Source organism: Psammomys obesus, unplaced genomic scaffold, assembly GCF_907164565.1.
Source record: "Psammomys obesus unplaced genomic scaffold, mPsaObe1.curated_primary_1811, whole genome shotgun sequence".
In the NCBI taxonomy this organism is placed as follows: Eukaryota; Metazoa; Chordata; class Mammalia; order Rodentia; family Muridae; genus Psammomys; species Psammomys obesus.
This window is the reverse complement of record NW_026590707.1, coordinates 1,373,077-1,394,490: the sequence shown is the minus strand read 5'-3', so window position 1 is coordinate 1,394,490 and position 21,414 is coordinate 1,373,077. Positions and strand designations below refer to the sequence as shown.

The following is a 21,414-nucleotide window of genomic DNA, read 5'->3' as shown; positions in this document are numbered from 1 at the left end:
CCAGCCAGCACAAAAGGCTATCCACACTTACTCGTTTAAGAAAAAATTGAACACTTAATTATTTTTCCCAAAGAAAATAAACAGCAACACGTGAATTGTGTTTGTTGGTTGGTAGGTTGGTTTTCCTTTTTCTTAGAGAAGGTTTCTCTCTATAGCCCTGACTGTCCTGGAACTTGCTTCGTAGACTGGCTGGCCTCTAACTCACATCGATCCATGCCTGCCCCTGCCCCTGCCCCTGCCCCTGTCCCTGCCCCTGCCCCTGCCCCTGCCCCTGCCCCTGCCCCTGCCCCTACCCCTGCCTCTGCCCCTGCACCACCAAGCCTGGGTTAACACTTGAATTTTTAAAGAGACTGTTGAATAACATTCTTACTGTCTATTACAATTTTTTCCCCAGGAGATTAACCTATTTTACTTTTTTTCCCCATTTTACAAATCTATTTTAGGCAAATGAGTTGAGCTCAGTTGAGTATATACAGTAGTCTTACCTCTGTTGATGGCTTTTCACAGTTTCAGTTACTTATGGCAAATCGTGAGCTGAAACCACAAACACTAACTTCAGAAATAAGCATGTCACAATCAAAAACTGCAAGTGATGCTGAGGAATGATTGGGTTTATATGGTTCAGCTCTATATATTCCGAGGCATGAATGATCTTTTGTCAAATGTATCCATGACATGTATGCTTTTTGTCCATTATTTATTTACAGCTATCTCAGTTATCAGAGTTGCTGTGGCGTCACAGTGATCGTGTTCAATTTAACAGTCACCCCAACACGTAAGAGTAATGACACTGGCAATCTGCATATGCCAAACAAAAACTGTAAAATACTTCCTCTAAGTGAAAAGATTAAAGTTCTCAGTGAGGCAAGAATAAAGTCTATATATGCTGAGATTGCTAAGCTCTGTGGTAGCAACTACACATAAGGTAAACAGCATTTGTTCGGTGTTCCAGTCATCTGCCGGAAGTCTTGGAATATACCTGCCTCAGATAGGAGTGACAACTGCATTGAGCAACTCTGTATCAGAAACTGCAACAATATGAAACAGTTCAGTAGCGAGAGAAACCTGACACATGTCTTTCGGAGGAACCTAGACCTGACCAGCAGATGATGCAGAGCCAGAGGCAATGAATATCTTTAATTTTCTGCATTAGAAAAATGTATTTTTATCCATATATTCTAAAACACATGATGCCTCAGGTATTTTTCTGGGTGCTGGATTATTTGATGGAGTGCGTTATAAAAGGTATTTTGTTGAGAAGGGGGACAGCCTAGATTTCATTTCTAGTTTTTGTTATGGGTTCAGGAATAGCTGCACACTGATCCCTCAGACACCACACTCAAATTGATGGAAGTTTACTGAATGCTGAACAAAGACCGAACTGTCAGGGACATAAGGTGGACTTGGGAGCCAGATGATGCTGCTGGTCTGTTTCTAAGGCTCATTTTTAATAAGAAAAACTGTTACCAGGTAACAACCAGATAACCAGGTGTAGGAAGCAAGAGGGTGGGGGGAGCGGCATTACATCATTTTGACTAGATAAACATAATCAATTTTGTTCCAAGTGTATTGTGTTGTATCTAGGTAGCTAGATAAAGCACTTTTAGCTGATTGGCTGGGATTTGGAGTAGGAGACCTCTTGGGGGATTTCCAGCTTTCTGGGAGTAAGGAACATAGCAGGATGTTGCGATCTTTAACTCAAGCAGAACAAGCATTTATCATCTATTGTTTTATTCTAAGCAGCAAGTATTGAACTATTGAATTGTATCCTGAGAACTTGAACTTAATTTCACCTTATGATCAAAATGGAGACTAGGAGGCAAAATGGCTTCTGATATGCTAAAGGATACAGCAGGTGTTAACAGAGGAGCCACAGTTATGCTAAGAACTAAATTAAGTCTCAACAGGATTTAAGCAGGTTACAACAATGTCTCTCTTCTCAGTTGCTTCTTGGCATAAGCTTTCAGGACAGTATTCTGACTCCGTTGCTAATGCCAACACTAACACTCTGAATCATTTCTGCTGAGCAGCAGATTTTCAGTAACCCACTTCATAAACTGTAATTAATTTTCTATGAAAGGACAAATTATTCCCTTTCTGAATTTCAATATTAGACTTTTGCTATACATTAGTATCTATACATTTCCCTCTGCAGGGAGAATTCACATCTTTTCAACCTATAATGCCTTCTACTTAAAATAGAAGTGTTTCTTATAAAAAAAGAAAATAAGAGAAATGTCTGAAATGAGCTTAATGGGTATCAGGAAGGAATACAAGATGTCATCAGACAGAAGACATAATGTGTAAAGGAGTTTAAAAATTCTAACCATTTTAAGGAAGTAATAATAAAATACAAGTGCAGGTCCGTATTTTGAATAATAGAATTATTGAATAATAGAATTATTAGTTATTCTTAAATCAAGGATTCAAGAAATCAAGCAAGGAACTGCATGCAGTGGTGCATGCCTTTAATCCTAGCAGAGGAGACAGGAGAAGCTTTAAGTTTGAGACCAGCCTGGACTACAGAGAGAGTTCCAGGACAGTCATGGCTTCACAGTGAAACCCTGTCTAGAAAAAACAAACAACAACAACAACAAAAAAAACAGAACAACAAAACGAAATCAAGTAAGACTTGAAATTTGGAGCTGGAGAGAAAGCTTGGTGGTTAAGAACTGCAACTGCCATTGCAGAGGGCCAGAGTTTGATTCCCAGCACCAATGCTGGGCAGCTCACAACCCATGTCTCTGCCCTCCTTGGGTGCCTGCACACACACACACACACACACACACACACACACACACACACACATAAAAATTGTGAAATGAAAAGCTTGGATTTCAAAGTCAGTCATGACAAAAAATAATGAGCAGCAACTTAATCATTCCCAAATGTGTAGTAGAAAAGCCCCTTACTGAGTAAAATAATCTGATATTTTCTACTTGGTACAGAACAAGGACTTTTAGATTCCACATTACAATTATTAACAAGAGAATCAGAGACAAAACGTGCTAACATTGCAATGAATTGTGAACTTCTATTACAAATACGAGTGACTTGAATGAAAGGGTTGCTTTATTTGAGGTTTGACTCTTGTGAAGGCTCTATTGCCAAACATAAATTTACATCTTATTGCTAACAAAGAAACAGACAAACTTTTTCAAGACTCTGTTAAGCCTGATGACACCAGAAGTCTTTGGAAATAAGTGAATAAGAAGCTTCTTAAAGACAGATCAAAGGAGTTCCTTCATTTTTTATTATCCTTATCCCAGTGTCCCTTGATTCCTTATTTCTTTTACTCAGTTTACTCTCAAATTATAGAATACACATTAAGTCCATACCTCTACTTCCTGTGTACTAAATGTATTGAACTATCAAGATGAAGAGTTTTCAATCTTTTATGTATTTATTTATTTTTAATCTTTTGAGACAGGGTTTTTCTGTGTAGCCCTGGCAGTTCTGGAACTTGCTCTGTAGACCAGGCTGACCTCGAACTCACTGATCTGCCTGCTTTCTACCATCGGAATGCTAGGATTAATGGCTTGAGCCACCACCACCTAGCAAGTTTAAATCTTTTGTCACTTATCTCTTAAGCTTGTCTTAAATTTTTAATAAAACTCTACATTATAAAATTATAACTTTTCGGTTATAATAAAGCTATCTAATAATACCCAACAAGTTTTATATCCTAATTTGAAAGTATAGGGTTATCTGGAATTAGTTGGTTTATATGTCTATTGGATTTATGTTGAAGCAATTTTAGGGTGGAGTGTCCAATTATCACCCTGAGAAACTGTTGCATGTCAGAAACTTGACATAAACTATTTTGCAGATGCTGTCATCAATGTGGTTCCCTGGTATGGTGCTGCTCTTTAATTTTTCTTACATTCTTCGTGTCAGACAACCTTGTAGATGAAAATGTTCTATCCGGTTAAGATCATCCTGGGTGAATTTTCCGTTATTTAGAAACATGGGAGCGCCACTCCCTTGCAGACCCACAATCTTTTTACAAGACAACTCCACGGGACTCAGATTCTAACACTTAACAGTTAGGTTCTGCCAGCATTCACAGGGAGTCTCTAAGAGCCGATTTAGGTTTCTAACCCACCGCGGAAAACGAAAACGCACAGAACATAGGGTGACCCCTCGCACTAGCCAGCACTCACACATTCCCTACGAGCACAGATATTCTTGCTCCTGATTGGTCTTCATGAGTGTCTGTCACACGAAGAGGGCGGGGCCTGCTGCAGCTCTAAGGGAGACGCTGCTGGTTACGTCATCTCAATGCGACGAGGTCCTGGAGGGCGGGGCGGGGTGAGCGCTCTTCGGGGTGGTTAGGGACTGCTGCGGAGGTGTCATGGCTGCTGCTGCGGAGCGTAGTTCCCCTAGCAGCAGCGAGAGAAACCCCGAGCGAAGCTCCAGCCCCCTCCTCACCCGCGAGGTCCTCTGCGAAATCTTCCGCTCCTTGCACACCTTGACCGGACAGGTGAGTGGGGGTGCGGCGCGGGGTGAGGAGCATCTCTCGGAGGCGGGGACCCCTCCGGAGTGGCGTCCGCCGCCGGGATGCTGGGGCCGAGCCGCGGAGACCCGGGGACGCCCCGGCGCAGCTGCTGGGGGCGGGAGAGTGCCAGCTGCACACGCGGTGATCAAGTCGGAGTACCGAGGTCGAGAGAAACCCGGGTCCTGGCGCGGAACTCTTGCATAAATTACGCATAAAAGATGAGGAGGGTTAGGTGGCTCTTACTGCCCTTTTGCCCAGTGTGTTTATTGTAGAAACTGATTGGTTAGTATGCCCTGAAACTTTTACTAGCTCCTTCTCCACTCTTTAGGGGGTGATTTACTCTGGGTTTTGTTTATCTTTTTTCCTCTCATCATTTGTTGCATTTCCTCTTCTTTGAAACGGGAGGGGTGTCTAAGGATTTCTAAAACACAACTTGTAGCATGCCTGGATTTTAGTGTAAATTGTTGGATGAGTGGTCAGTTCTACCTGCATTACTGCTGCCATGTAACTTAGCTAATTGCTCTTACAAAAATGTCTTAGTAAAACTGGATTTTAAAAAAATAGGTTTTCACTTTACTGCTTGACATTCTTGATATAATGAAGCATTTAATGAAGAACAAAAGTATGTTTGCGTGCTTTAAAAGTTGTTTTATGTTGAACATCTTTCCTAGTTTGTCTAGTTTGTTTGATTGGTTGGTCTAGTGCATGAAATGGGCCCCGCACACATTTGTGTCAACGGCAGTAGTGAGAATTAGTTTCAAAATCCTTAGTTGGATGGAGAATTAATCTTGTAAAATGTTATTTTAATAAAGGTCTAAAAACCTATAGTATGCTTCTTTTGACTGGCAAACTACCCTGATTTATAGTTTGGTGTTATGAAGCAATTATAAATTGCTTAATAAGCATTTACCAAATTTTTTTTCCAAAGTCTTAAACGCTTTCCTTATTAACATTCAGTGGTAGCATACCAGATCTTTAAATAGTTTAAAAGTTAGAGAACTTTTTTTTTTTTTTTTGGCATGGATTTCGAACTTAAAGATTTATTCATTTATATTCTAAAGTTAAGGTGAGGGAAAATATTCTCATATTATGTTATAAAATTGCAAAAATAATTTACATTGATAAATAATTTAAACATCTAAAGTATTTTGCATACTGAATTTTTCAAACTTATATAATTTTATTTCAAAGGTTCCAATGGAAAAATGATTAAGTCTTAACATGTCACCTGCCATAAATGTTTAGAGAAAATGAGGTTTTTGTAACACAGTAAAGAAATTTTTATACAGGTGTCAAATAAAAGATTTTTAAAAAATCAATTAAATGTTGTTTTAGTAATATGTATCTTGAGATGTATGATTTAAGAATGAAAGCCATACAGACTTATAAAGATAAAGTTGCCACTGGGGATTGGGTCCTTTTGCAACAAATTAAAAGGGCTTTAAAGATGCAAGTTCTAATTTGTCTCATCTTCAGTATCACTGACTGATTGGTGCTTCTCAGTAGAAAGTATAAAACTGAATTGTTAAAAAGTTTTTCTCCAAATGCAAAATGTACTAATATTAACCTTTTTCTTCCTTCTCATTGGCCCAACTTACCAAGCTAAAGTTGTATTGTTAGTTTGGTGCTTAAGAATAGGAATGTTCTTTTGAACATACATAATTGAATGGTCAGTTATAACTGTGTATTAATAGAAAATGTTGAATATGTGGTTACTGTCCCAAGAGTTATGGGGTAAAAATGCACAGAATTCATAGTTGATGGGGAACTTGCTGAATTAATAATCAGATGTAATTTTTTAATTAATTTGTAACTTTATTGTTTGGTTTCTATAAAAGAGCAAGCATCTTGAGTTGCCTTTGAGGGCTTACATAATTCTGCTGAATTGACATGAGAGGAAGATCCAAACATGAAGACTTCTTTTCTACAGTTATTTCCTGTAGAGAAGCTGATGCTTTGCTTTGGCTTAAGATTTGGATGCTTTTTCCCAACACCATCTAAAATTGCCGTGATCAACTAAGATCTCCTGGAGGACTGTAAACTCATGCTGATGGGTTACTTTCACTCACATTAATGAGTGCTAATCACGTTAATAATCATAATGTCAAATATTAGTGTAAGCTTCTCTTTGTCAGGATACCCTATGTAAAATTTTGCATTTCTTTATGTCTGCCAAGTGTGGGCTTGAAATACTTGTAGTTTCAGGGAAGTCTCTGTATCTACTATTTATACTGTAGGGTACTTAACATGGAGCTTGAGCTCTCTTTGGGCCTATGAACAGTGATTTATGTTTCAGTTTTTTTCTTACAACTCATTAGATTTATATTTGAATTCATGAAACATGTATCTTTACTTTGTGGAAAATATGACTAATTTTAATAAATTATTCTTGCAAAATGAGATATAATTAACTTGCTTCCGGTATGGAGTATGTTCTTATACAGTGTCATGATATATACATACCCTTAGGAAAGTTTGTAGGGATTCCCTGATGCTGGGTCAGAGGCTGCAGACAGAAGCTTCTCTCTCTAACATTTTGACTGATTCCAGTGTTAATTTTATATTCAGGTTCTTGGTAGTTTTCTGGGTATAATTTTGTTCTAATGAGTCATCAGCTGAGGAGAAGTTTTCTTGTAATGAGACTTATATCTTACTAGAGAATTCTTAGGAACGTACTGGACATCCAGTTCTGGCATTTGTTAGGCTGCTGTGGAAAGTATTTATTTTCTAGCTCGACAATTTCATAATTCATAGTTTGATTTTTATATGAAGTACTTACTGCCATCTGTCCCTATGTGTAAATAATCTTGAGTTTTAAATACTTTATAAATTGCTTAAATTTGAAAACAATAAAAGTGACTTAGATATCAAGATAATGATATATTTTAGACATGTGTTTGTGTGATATGTAACAAAGAAAATACACTTTCTGGAATTTTGCAGTTGACCTTCCTCTGTTGAATGCTTTGTTGGAATTAGGATTCTGACTAGGGCAGACCTATTTTTGAACACTTTCCAAAGGTATTTTAGATACCTAAGTATTAAAAGAGTTCCATCTCTTTATCTTTAATGGATGGCTTCTTCTCAAAGATGGCCCCATTATACAAACATAGAAACAGAATGAGAATATAAAACATGCTTTTAAAATATTTTTTTCAAAGCTGCACCCCTTTGGCTTTTTAAAATGGCACCTAGGTAAAGCATTTTATTATGTCATGAAACTTAGTAACTTTGAGCAAAATAAGCATGCATTACTCCATAGAAATCTTACTTTGTGATAATCCCAGATATACACCTTAATCGTGTAATTTTTGTGATGTTTCTGGTTTGCCTCTTTGAAGCTTAACCTCCGAGATGATGTGGTGAAAATTACAATCGATTGGAACAGGCTCCAGAGCCTCTCAGCATCCCAGCCTGCATTGCTCCTTACTGCACTTGAACAACACGTTTTGTATTTACAGGTAAATTTCATTTTAGAAATGTTTACTGGATATTGAAAATAGAAATTAATTATAGTTAAATTAGCTGGAGTAGTTTTCAGTTCTACCTCAACACTCTGTTAATAGTATTATTAATAAAACGTTATTTAAATCCATATTGAGTCTAGGTCTGTTAATTTCACTAGTGATCAGGATAGTTACAAGAAATAGCCCAATCGGCCGATGGGGGTATGAGATTGAATAAATGCAATTCTATTCAATTCTAGGCTTTGCTGAAAATTCAATACAGTTCATCTATGGTGGGTTATAATTAAGCAATAAGACACGGCAGGTGTGAGTCATGCTATGATAATGATTCCATGCCTTGGGTGAGTTTGGAGGCTCATGGAGTGCTTTCAGTGGTTCAAGAAGTGGCATTATCCCAGCATGACACATCCTGGAGTGTCTATTGCAATTAAACAGTTTTATCGTAGTTTTTAAAAAGAAAGTAATTTCTGTGACATTAATGTTTCATCTTAGGGAGTAACCAGTCACTATTTCGTCTTAATAATTTGAAATAATTTCTACTTGATATTGGAAGTCAATATTGAATTATTTATGGTGGTATTGTTACATTTTTAATATTGCAGTTTAAGAAATGAACAGTATTATAACCTTGCTGGTTGTTGTTGCACATCTCTGTAATTGATGTGAGTTGGAGGTTTTCTCTAATCTGAGTAAAATCTGAAGCCTCAAGGATAAGCAGAACTGTTTTTCCTGGTCACTTTACTGTGTTTAAGATGTCAGAAGAGTTCAGAAGAGTACTTGGCATAGCAAACAATAGAAACAAAATTGTATGAAAAGATGATCGGGATATTGTTTAGAAGTAATGTTTTAATTTTCAGCCCTGCACTTCATTAATTTTTCTGGGAATGTTTAATTGTGTTTCGGGATAAAAATAACAGTTAACGCTTTGTTTAAAGGGCAAGTGATGAGTTATAGAACTCAAATGTTGGGTTGGCAATGGCTAGGAAGAATAGAAGCAAGTGAATTTCCATTATGAAGATGAATTTTTTAAAACCCACTTTAGTTTCCTGTTTCCAACTAGAGGTCTTTGTGGCATGTTTTGTTTTATTTTGTTTCGTTTTTTCCTTTCTTCTCCCTTTGTGCATTTTCCTTTGTAAAATTTCATTTCATGACCCAATAAGCTATCTTGCTGTATCAGGAAGAGGCTGAATGCTCATTCAGTGTAACACCTATATACTCATATCCATGCTCTCTCATTCATTTTGGCCAACTGTACTTTGAAGTGGAGCATCTCCAGCGATACAGTGATAATGCAGGGCTTTGCTGAGTGAGCACTGCTCTCCCGCTAAGGAGGAGAATGCTAAGCCTAGTGTTCTGAATGACATGTTAATTAAGAGGCATCCATCCAGGCCAGAGACTGAAGGCTTTGATTTGGCACAAAATAAAAGATGAATGACAGAATGATTTTCTCAAAGAAAGAGTTAAATTTCCTCAGGTTTTCTTTCTTTTCTTCTTTTTTTAAAAAATAAATTTACAGCAAATGATAAGGGCCACAGTAGTAGAAAACAGCAAACGTGTGTGGTCAGACCTGTATATCCTTGTGTGCCGGCTTTTTATATTTAATAACTGACAATATTCATTTGCTTAGCAGCAGTTTATATAAATATATCACTAATTTAGATTAGTTTGAACCTGAGCAGATGTCACTGTGTTCTTTTCAGCCTTTTTTAGCAAAACTTCAGTCTTTAATTAAAGAGAATTCAACTGCTGTTGATGAGATAAGACAGATAGAACCAGAGACCAAGAGTGAACTAAGTACCAAGCATGCAACTGGGGACCTACAAGATGAAGGAAAGCTCAAGGATTGTGACATAGGAGACGTGAAAAGAACACAAATCCAGTTTGATCCAGAAGTAGTTCAAATAAAGGCTGGAAAAGCAGAAGTAAGTTGGGAGTGGTTCAGGGATGGGGGTGACACTCATTTTAAAATTCTGTTGTGTTTACATTGTTAAAATATTTGTTGTTTATAGATTGACAGACGAATATCTGCATTTATTGAAAGAAAACAAGCTGAAATCAATGAGAACAACGTCAGGGAATTTTGCAATGTTATTGATTGTAATCAAGGTAACTAGAAAAATTTTTATAGGATTTTAAACATTTTGACAACTGCTGTAGTATTTTAGGTGAAGGCTAAACTATAGAGACAAATGTTTACCACAGAAACTAGAAGATGAAAGCTCTTTTAGGAAGTGGAGGTGGAATGTTAGGTGTTAGGGTTGTTCAGACTCGCTGTCAGGAGAAAACAAGCAATATGAATTTCAGGTCTGTAAATGTACCTGTGAAATTATGTTAATTCCATGAACTGAGTGAAGCTAATAGCATTCCTCAAGAGGGAACAGGTCTCTCTTTACTCCTGAGTTTCATCCTGGATATACCCAGCTTATCAGGGCGACCTGTGGAGCCTTTTTCCTTCTCCATCATGCATACCTTTGCTGTTGTTCATCCGTCTCCTTTCCCTCCTCCCGTGATGCTGCAGTATGTCTTCAGGTCTGCAGTGTATGCAGAACCATCTACTGTGCGGCATTGCTGTAGGTCATATTCAGTTATCCTTGTAATAACCAGCATAAGTAGTTCTTAAAAAATTACAGAGGAAAGTACATAATTGGGCTGGAGGTTTTTCTTACTCTCTTTACTATCTCTTGGCTAATAATTATGAACATGGAATTGTCAGTTGAACCTGGAAGTGACTCATAATCACATTGAGACAGTTGCCCTTAACATAATAATGTAGGCTCACTTTTGGTTCTAAATGTAACTTTCTACTAACTTTTGTGGATCTCTAGACTTAGCTTTTTAGAACAGGTGTAACAGTGGCGAAATCTCAGGCGCAGCAATCTAGTTGTACACACCTCAAGAGAAAGGGTTTGCGAGGGAGCAAGTGCATGTGTCACTAATGTTCTTCCTCTTCTTCCTGCTAGCTCTATTATTATAAACCACCAGAGGATAGAAATTGACAAGAATTGAAATGCTCAGCAGGATTCCTTGGCCCATTCAATCCCTTGCTGGGTCAAAACAGTGCTAGCAAGAATTGCTGTGGAGAGTGGCTGGCACTCATACACTCATGTCCCCACACCGTGCTCTCTTTCTCACTGATGGGCCTATGCATTTGGAATATAGCCCTGGAATGGATGATAGCTTTTTTTTTTTTTTTAACTGTAGACCAATGAAAGGATAGAATAAAGACGTGTAGGCCCTTAAATATATTTTGAGGTGTTTCCAAGGAACAGAAAATGAGTGTTCAATCTTTAAATGTAAAAGCTTAAGTGGGCTTGCAGTTTTTTTTATAGTTTTACTTATCACAGATCTGTTAAACTTAAGCTTAAAAAAATACATTTTAAAATGTTAGTGTATTTTTTAAAGACCTCTCAGTTGGTCTAAGAAAAAAATTGAACAAATTTCATGGAATAACAAAGGACTTTAGCTCATTGTACATTCATTTTTTAACAAAATAATTATGGAATTTTAACAGAAAATTTACTGACAATGTATGGCTTTACTGTTACTTCAAGCATTAGTATATGTTTCTATATGTTACTGTATTGTATGTGTTCATATATACCAATTATGCTAAGTTTAATCCTATAGATTATATTAACATATTTCTAACTTCTTATAATTTTTTTGTTGAGACAGAATTGAAAAGAAACTGTAGTTTTCACCTTGGTAAAAATATTGGAAAAATTAGCATATTTTTCCTAAACTTACTGTTTTTAAAAAGTAGGATTGGAAGGAGAAGATGCCTTTTTTGGTCAGGAACTCTTTAAATGAACATCGGAAATCTAGGTTCAGAAGAAAAGTATGTGTTGTACTTGGTTTCAGTGTGTATGTACTTGAAGTTTCAGTGTATATTATACTTGAGGTTTCAGGTTCTTTTTTTCAAATCTGGAATTCTAAGATGAAAATTTATAAAATATATAGTCAGTCCCTCTGTTAGATGCTCACTAATATAGTAATAACAAGTATGCTAAAAAAAAATTTAAGATAATTTGGAAAATTGGTTCTGTTTACATAATGGAGTTAGAATATGGTGCTATATAACAGATGATTTATTTTCTCCAAAGGTCAGTGGTTCTTAATAATAACCAGTTTTCATTAAAAATTATCAGAAATTATGTCACTTAATGGTAATGATTTTTCTATATGTAAATCTGAACATTAGATAAAAATGTTACATGTTATTCAATTCAGAGGATAAAGCTCACCCAAGCTATTCTATATGTGACAGTAACATAATTATTATTACTTTTACTTGAAATTCTTTTTTGAATAAAATATGAATTATTAGAAGTTTATTGTAATCTCATACATTTGTAATTAAGAATCTATTCTCCCTAGAAAATAGCTGTGCAAGAACTGATGCCATATTTACTCCTTATCCTGGATTTAAAAGTCACGTGAAGGGTAAGTAGCCACCATATACACCTCCGCACTGGCAGATGTTTGTTACGGCTTCTTAACAGTGGGGAACAGAGATGCCGTTACCATCTAAATTTATTCCGAAACAAAAGCATTGCCTTTCTTTTTTGAGCTTGTGGTGAGGTGACTGCTGTGGAAAGAATATAAAGTACTGTTAAGGAGAGAGAAAAACAAATTTACATAGGCTTAACAGTTTCTAAACTTAGTTTCTAGAGTTGTGAATACCTATGGACCACAGACTAGACCTGAAGGAATTGCAGGGTCAGGTCACAAACCTGTGGGCGTGGTGCGAGACTGCGGTAATCAGGCCGTGGAAGAGCGACTCCAGAACATTGAGGCTCACTTGCGATTACAGACAGGTCAGTAGAGAATTTGGTGGTGTTCTGTGATGTTCAGGAATTTAACATGTAATGTTAAGGAAATTAGGTTGAGTTAGCTTCCAGATTTTCCTTGAACCTTCATTGTAAAGCCATCATTCTAGTTGCATAAAGCAGTCACTAGTGTTAAGGAATTTGTACAGTTCTTCCAGCTTATGCTTTTTCCCCATTATACTTCTTGCCACTTTCTAAATTGGGAATTCCAAACATATTCTGTTAGCCTCCGTCTATTTCAGTTACAACAGAAAGTGAATGTAATGTTTTACTCTGGCCAATTTCAGAGCTTATATGACCACCTCTAATTATTATCAGTCACTCTACCAGCTACAGAATATGGGTAAATGTGGTCCTGGTGGTCCTCATTGTGCTCACTGACGTAGATAGGTAAATGAAGAGGTACCATAGGGAAGATGAACCATATTCATGGAACAGAGCTGTTAGTCACCGGGAAAGTGTCAAGCCTATGTCAGCTTAGTGCTTACCAGTACTCTGTGGAGGCGCTGCTGCTGCTGAAGCTCAGGGAGTTCCAGCACTTGCCTGTGTTCTTTCAGTAAGGGACAGCTGGAAAGCAAGCACAGCGTCTTACCCATTAGTTACCGTGTTCTTGGTCCTCTCCTAAGTGTTCCAACATGTTTCTACCCTCTCCACAGCTACTGCTGGAGGAAGCTTCTGTAATCTCTGTCTCGGAGGGATAGGTCTGTTTGTCGCTTCCTTCTCTATGTCATTTTTCACCCTGTGGCTAAATGCAGTTTTTCAAGGTCAATTCTGATCTTGTTTCTACCCAACTAAAAATCCTTTAAAAGTTCTCTGTAGCTTTCATACACATAGCAAACTCACTACCCAGAAAGACTGCTGTTCCAGACCAGGTAGGCTGCAGTGGTGCTTGAAGGAGTAGAAATGATAATGAGCTTGTATTTAAATATCTTTAATACTCCATGCCCTCCTCTAAAAAAAGAACTTTAGCAGAGAATTATGGGAAGAACTCCTCTAAACAGTATTCTAGGTCAGAGGAGAAAATATACCATGCTAGGAGAAATAGAAGTTGAAGAAAATGACAGGACATAGTGTAGCCATCAAATGAAACTGTCCTTTTGTCACTGCAGGATTTTTCCTTCTATCTAACTACCAACACATCTCATAAATGAATTTCACAAAAGCTTGTAGCAATATGGGAAGCATATGCAATATTTAGAAAGCAGAAATCTATAATCTGTCTCGTAGAACGCAGAGTGAAACTATCCATAAGCTGAAGATTTCAATTAATTTGCTTTCATCTGCTTATTTTCTTCTTAACTGTTTTCATGCTTATATAAATATATTTGCATAGTATTTTAAGAATAAAAAGGATAAGAAAACAGAATTATTAATATTGCAGTATTTTTCCCCATGAATTTAGGTGGCCCAGTACCAAGAGATATTTATCAGAGAATTAAAAAGCTTGAAGATAAAATCCTTGAATTGGAGGGGATCTCTCCTGAATACTTTCAGTCTGTAGTAAGTATTAATGCCTTTTAAAAGCAAACTTATTTTAAAGTTAAGGGATAGAGGACCTCAGCACTTCGGAGGTGATTACCTGCTTCCTTAGGAATTCGGAATAGTTTTAAGATGTGGGAATACTTGTCCTCTCAACTGTGGGAAGTCTGTCGAGCCTTCTTCATGTTGTAACAGCTCAGCCTGTGGTGGTCCAGCCTGTGACTCTGGAGCTGCTGTCTTCTGCAACAGCAGGTGCTTCCTCTGAGACATCTCATAGGCCCTCACCTTACACTCTCACCCATCCTCTTTACCTTAGCACAGACTTTTTTTTTAAAGACTGACCTGTATCTGTAATTTCTCCACTCTCTTGTTCATTTATTCATTCGTTCATTCTTAACCCCTTTTCTCAAGGACATTGAGAAACTGTTTTCCTAGTATCTTCTTTGGCATATCAGTGTCTGACAGGCCTGAGCTCACTGTGTTCCCAGCATCCTCTGAGTAGGTACTTCTCTCCTCATGCTTGTTTTTCTGTGTCTGTTTGTTTGAAGTTTGAGATAGGTTCTCACTGTATAGCCCATGGCTCAGGCAGACCTTGAACTCTCAATCATCCTGCTTCAGCTTCCTTCCAAAATCTGCTAACTAACCATCAGCCATGCCCTGTCCATTGTTTACTCATTCACTTGATGTCTAATCCATTCCATGCCTCCCAAGATGAACCAGGGAGAGGTTCAAAGGAAAACAAGAAAACAGATATGGAGCCAGGGGTGGTGGTACATGTCTTTACTCCAGCACGCAAGAGGCACAGGTAGGCAGATCGCTGAGTTCGAGGCCAGCCTAGTCTACAAAGTGAGTTCCAGCACAGCCGAGGCTACACAGAGAAACCCTATCTTGAAAAAAAAAGAACAAAACAAAAAAGTAAGAGAGAAAGAGACATGTGGAAACATAAGCGATAGTTCTCTAGTGTGAGCAAAGCACTGTGGGAACATGCTAGTAAACCATGTATATCTACTGTTTTCAAGTACTGTAATTTAAAATTAGTATTTTAGAAATAGTCACTAAAACTGTACCTTTTAAATATTCTAATAAGCTGCAGTCTTAAAAACTGTAAATTACTATGTTAAAACATTTCCATGTTTAAGAGTCCCATTTTTAGAACAATTACATTAAAAGATGTAACACATATTGATGCCTTTCATAATTTTCTGCTTTTTATAATAGCTTATTTGGGAGTTTATTTTTCAACCAATGGAAAGAACTTTAGTTTTTATTTTGTTCTGTGGATCAAATATTTTTTTTCTGTTAATATTCACCTTTTCATATGTTGTGCTCTAATGTTAACCATAATAATCAACCTCGGTCCAGTTTCTAGAAGTGTCTCCAAGTTTAGAATTCCTCTATATGTGAATCTATATAAAAACGTTTTAGTTAAAATTCTTTCATAGTTTAGAAATTCAGTTTCCAACAAAAGATGAACACGTAAGGGCTCATTTGTTCCTTAGAAGCTGGAAGAGCATAGTGCCCACTGTCTTTTCTGTTCGCTTTGAGGCCTGAGTATGCAGAATTATGCCATTACTCAAGAGAGAGAGAGTAGGGCAGACAGACTGTTCACTTTCTCAGTGTGAAGATAGCCCATGAGTTGGCTTTACTCCGGATCAGGTGTGTGGCTCCTACAACGTCCTCACTCTGTTATAGAATGTCAGTATGAAGTCTTTCCCTTTGGTCTTGTGCCATATCTGTGCATGGGTCTAGAAGACAGAGTTAGTCTGAATGTTTAAACCTTTTCCATTCTGTGCTATAACCTGCATGTCATTTCTAGTACTAAACCACAGGATGTCTTCCATTCAGACATAACTTTAAAGAGCTAAAAATGTTTGTTTCTTTCCCAGAGCACCGCTTTATCCCAGTTTGCATCAGCTCTCCTTTTCTGAAGGTTTAACCATCCTGCTGATGCCCGGCTGTGTTTCTGGTTCTTCTTTCCAATGCAGCTGCGGAGTTAGTAAGCCTCATGTCTTGGAGTGTCACAGAGCTCTCACTCGCTGGTGTTTCAGCCAGCTTCTGCACACAGGCTATCTCAACTGTCCAAGTCTAAGTCATATAATTTAGAAACTTACTTGCTATTTCTGTCTTCATGCCCTCTTCTACTTCCAAGTTTATACTCCTTTAAAAAAGATTACCCCTCCAGATTTTCTCATTTCTGTCAGTGACAGAATAATTTCACTAACCAGAAACTAGACATTTCCCATCCAGGTACTAACCAGACTTGACCCTGCTTAGCTTGTGAGACAAGATGAGGTCAGACACACTCAGGGTGGTGTGGCCATAGACAACACTGGACTTTTCCCCGCTCTCTTCCCACATCCAGTCACCAACAGCTGTCAGTTTTTCTCTCTTAACTGTTTGTTTCAGGAAACAGGACAGGTCCTGTCCCCATCTCAGAACCTTCCTTCATACCTAACCTAGTATAGCACTGTCTCCTCATTCTGGTTGATCTCCTGTCGCTAAAATATCATTAGTCTTTACAAACACTGTTTTCATAAGTCATCACAAGTCACTTCCCTACAAATGCTTTCTGAGTGGAAAAGATAAAAAGCTTCAGATACAGCTTTGAAGTTTCTCTACAATTTGGTGACCTCTACTTCTAAACAGAGCATTCTATCTTATGTAGAACAGATTCAACAATAAAATAAAAATCCACAGGAAAAGGATGTAAAGGTCTTGTTCTTTCGTTAATCAAGTCAGTATTAAGATTCTGTGAGCTGGAATTAGAGTGAAGGCTCACTGGAGGATCTGCTGCAGCCACACTGACTTATGACATCAGTTCTATTGTTAACAAGAATTGTACTGACAAGATAAGAAACTGACCTTTAAGATGGCGTGAACAAGTGAATGGGGCATGGCTGATGCTTAGTTAGATTTGGAAGGTGTCTAACTCTTGCTCCAAAACAATGTATGGATGTGACTCCCAATTGTCAGGGGAGTGTCAGAGGAAGAGAATGCTGAATTTAGGCCAGATCCACACTATATGTACAGACATTGTATGAAACTGTGTGTTAGACCTGAGCCATGAGTGAGCAGTTGGATCCAGCTGGAAACTTAGTTTATAAATGCAGGTCCTTGTCCATAGTGTTAGAATGGAGTCGGAGAGAAATTGTAGTCAAGGATATGAGTTTAAATAGTATGTCACTATCTATTGCTAGAGAGAAATGCAGGTCTAAACTGTGGCAGAGAAAATGTACTGTGTATATAAAATTAGCTGCCCTTTGCAGCTGATTAAAGGAAGGTGGCTGGTGTGGAGGGAGCCTCCTTATCTTTGGGTTGCCCTGGTGCACAGGTCCATTGCCCATAGATAGGATCATCTTTCACTAGGTCCCAAGCTTTCTAAAGTTTTCTGTGCTATATCTAAATGATCTTGTGAAGAATTGTGTTCATACCTAAAATATGCTTCAAGGACATATTTCACTATAATTTTAAGTCATTGATCCACTGTGTTCTTATTCTCATTCTGGTATTTTTAATTTTGTTCATGGTATAGAGCTGTTGAAATTCCATTGTTTAAACTGTTGGAGTCACAAGAGAGTGTTTGAATGAGACTCTTAAAAGCCGCTTTTTAGGAAGGTGGGTAGGAGTCTGCATAGTGGATGGGTTGAAGATAATCTCCACCTGCCCATGTGCCTCACCACAGGTTCCCGGCTCAGCTTGGCAAAAAAAGGAACAGACTTACCTGAGCTCTCCTATTCCAGGTGTAACAATTCTAGCACTTAATGACTGCTATTTAATATAGCTACATATGAGGCAAACTCAGGTGGTATTTCTATCAGCTTTTGACATGAAAGAAAATATGAGTTTTCATTTCTTCTCTTTGCGATCATATAAATTCACTGAAAATTCTGCCATGTACATTGATCATGGCTTTTGGTTTTGGTCAGATATGTTCATTTATTAATTTACCACCCAGTGATTTCTGATGTTGTGAAGCTAAGGAGAAAGTATAAAAAGAATTCATTAGATCACAGTTCAAAAGCTGAGTAGTTTTTCAGCGTGACAAGATGTAACCTTCAGGTAAGCACGCATGTGCGCGCACAGCACCAGGGATTGCGCACACAGCAGCAGGGCTTCCTAGACTTATAGAAACTGTAACGGGTGGGAAGGAGGTATTTGCCAGGGAGGAGCCTGTTACACTGTTTAACAGAGCCCTCATCTGTGGGCTGACTTTGTAGACTGTGCCTCAAAAGTGTGGCGCTCTGCTTGGGGTTGCCAGAAGCCTTCTATGTATTGCACGGTTTTCTATAAGGGAAGTAATGCTGATGCTTTCTCAATATTATTTTGTTACTTTTAAACTAGAACTTTTCTGGAAAAAGAAGAAAAGTGCAACCACCGCAAGTAAGTCATTTTGACTTATTTTAGACTTGTGAAATAGATTGATGAGCTTTATACCTTATTAAGAAATATCCACTCTGGTTGCTTTTAGGTCATGCGTTGGCAGATTTCAGGTTGAATTAGAAAAGTCATTTTAAGACCATACAATGATTCCACCAAGCTGAGTGAATATAAAAATGTTTATCTTGTTAGAAAACAATTTATCTGGGTTAGAGAACACTTAAGTGACCAAATAACTTTTCTCCTCTCACCTTCCCTTTTGTGAACATTACAAGTTAGCATAACCTAAGTCAGAAAGAAGGTGACTTCCTGTTTAGGGAGATGGCTTAGTGGACAAAGTGCTTACAGCATACTCAAGAAGACCTGAGTTCTGATCTGTCATCCACATCAAAATCAGGGCATCGTGAGTAGGTCTGTTACCTCAGTGCCAGGACACAGAAGCTTACTGGCCAGCCTGTCTAGCCAGTTGGTGAGCTCTGGGTTCATTCAGAGACTCTGTCTCAAACAGTACAGTGGGGAACAATTGAGAAAGATGCCCAGTTTTAGTCTCTGTCTGTGTAGGCACATGTATCTGCAAGCACACTCGCTGCCTACTTCATGCACACAACGGGCAGTTGCAGCTTAGCTCTCTGTCCAAGTACTTTATTAGCTGAATTTGAAAGAGTATGATTTTGGTAGCCTTAATGATGTAAATTAAAGTTGGGGAAAACTTAAAATTTTGGTGAATTTTAAAATAGTATGTTGCTCCTAGATGTGGTGAAATATACCTGTAATTGTAGTACTTGGGAGGATGAGATGAAAGGTCAGAAGTTCAAGGCCAGCCTGATCTATATAGTGAGGCCCTGTCTTAGCATCCCCTGTCTCTCAGATTAGCTTATTACATATTTATTGTAAAAATTTGAGTCAGTTTTTGAAAGGAGCCTCTGTTTCCCCAATGTAGTTGGTCCTCAGAAGGAAAATTATAGATATTTTAGGCATTTAAGCTAATTTTCCAGTGTATTTTTTTTTATTTTTTTTTCTATAGATTGTGAGTTCACAGGGGTTTTGTTTTGTTTTTCCCAAACCTTTTATTCATCTTTCAAAGCACAAAAACTCCAGGAGAGCTTTCTCATTAGGAAGGAAAAGCAGGTCAGCATGGCACTGTTTTTATCTGCATTTGTTCTGTGTTGCTGGCATGGAATCCAGGGCACCACACATGCCAAACAAATGTCCTGCATTGATCTGTATCGTCACAGCCCCAAAGAAACAGAAGCCTTGTTACTCTACTCCTTTAAGCTGTGGCACAGTCCCCACACATACTTGTCAGCCTCAGTTATCACAGTAACGTGCTGATGGATAGTTGGGTGTTTATAATTCACTTAGCGCTTTATCTGCATTAAGAAACCTAAGTCTTACTCAGCAATTCGTGTTCCTAGCAGAACTATTCGCTGGCTGAACTGGATGAGAAAATTAGTGCCCTCAAACAAGCACTGCTCAGAAAATCAAGAGAAGCAGAATCCATGGCAACTCACCACCTTCCGTGAGAACTGTTCCCATCACATTGCTTTCCTTTAAGATGCATGTGCGTGTAACTTACTTATGTGTAATTATTTGCAGTGTATTTATCAACATAAACTTTTCTGTAAAGTCAAGGTTTATTTTTGCATGAGTCTGGCTCGCAGCAAATAACCAAGCATTCCAGAGTTTGGAAAGGATGTAAACCTTGAGCATAGATAGCACTCTTGGAATTTATTTCCTTCTGTTTTAAAGGAGGCATTTTGGATAATGAAAAACTTAATTTGAAAGAACTTTTGGTGGACCACCAGAGATTATTATTTTGATAGTGGTACTTAAAAAGACTTTATATTTTAACACTGATGAACCAGTTTTTTTAGTTTATATTAGTACATTGTACATAGTGGACATTTAACAAGAATTTATTGACAATAAATAAAAATTGACATGCATGTGTATAACTTTTTTCATGTCTTTCTTATTATAAATAAACACTTGACCAGTTTTATCACTTTATTGGCTGTGTGGCCTTGAGTAGCTTAATTTCTTTGTGCCCTGATTTGCTGATATCCTGATTTGTAAAGGGGAATGACAGGAGAGCCTACTTCATTGATGGCGTGAAGAACAGTGAGCTGGATTGTCTGTCCTGAAGGAGGGACGTAGTAAGTATCAGTGTTGGTGGGTACCAGGCATCCATCTTTGGACAGTGCTAAACCAACACAGAAGTTCCATTGCCACAGCTGGAAACAACATGTGAAAGATGCAGCTGCGCTTACATCCAGTCTTACAGAGCAGCAGTTTGTTTGGATGCAAGAAGTAGAACTATACTCTGGATCACTTGTGAATTGAGGAGAGGTTGAAAAGGGATCAGGAATCTGGAGCTTGACTGGGGGAAGCATAACTGAACATCGTCAGCTTTAGAACTTCCCTGGCAGCAAGCCTGACTCTGCACTGGCTGGTTCTCTCAGTCTCTGCCTTCTCCCTCCTTGCTCGCTCTCTACTACATACACTCATTCAGTCTCTCTACTGACTGGTTTTTCCAGCCCTCTCTCCTTGAAGAGTGACAAAAGCCTCCACATTTTTGTTTCCCCACATCAGCTGATGCGGTAGTCCTGTCTCATTAACTTCAACTTCCTCTAGTTTTCTTTGATCGGCTTTAGCCCACTTGGAACCCAACTCTCAGAACCTCAGCAACAAGAACAGCTGTTTCCTGTTGAGTCTGGAACCAGCTGACAAAGCCAGGACTTAATGCCTTATTGTTAGCTAGGGT

The 21,414-nt window shown here is 38.1% G+C and overlaps 1 protein-coding gene across 2 annotated transcripts; it reads left to right on the top strand.

The window, feature by feature from the left end:
- Nucleotides 1-4,311: 4,311 nt before the first annotated feature.
- Mbip (MAP3K12 binding inhibitory protein 1) lies at nt 4,312-20,660 on the top strand. 2 transcript variants are annotated; one of them, XM_055608725.1, is made up of 9 exons: nt 4,312-4,483; nt 7,840-7,959; nt 9,666-9,887; nt 9,975-10,071; nt 12,343-12,408; nt 12,630-12,782; nt 14,197-14,294; nt 18,615-18,653; nt 20,069-20,660. In XM_055608725.1, the coding sequence occupies exons 1-9, from the start codon at nt 4,355-4,357 to the stop codon at nt 20,171-20,173; spliced, it is 1,029 nt and encodes a 342-aa protein (XP_055464700.1). In that variant the 5' UTR covers nt 4,312-4,354; the 3' UTR covers nt 20,174-20,660. The 2 variants fall into 2 exon arrangements, with proteins under 2 accessions (XP_055464700.1, XP_055464699.1); XM_055608724.1 differs by having other exon boundaries at nt 20,066-20,660.
- The last annotated feature ends 754 nt before the right edge of the window (nt 20,661-21,414 follow it).

Bases quoted from the DNA above. Each gene is read 5' to 3' on its own strand.
- Mbip (XM_055608724.1), top strand. From the start codon at position 4,355: ATGGCTGCTGCTGCGGAGCGTAGTTCCCCTAGCAGCAGCGAGAGAAAC. The intron at 12,409-12,629 runs GTAAGTAGCCAC...TTCTAAACTTAG, and splicing joins ATTTAAAAGTCACGTGAAGG to TTTCTAGAGTTGTGAATACC. The intron at 18,654-20,065 runs GTAAGTCATTTT...TCGTGTTCCTAG, and splicing joins GAAAAGTGCAACCACCGCAA to CAGAACTATTCGCTGGCTGA.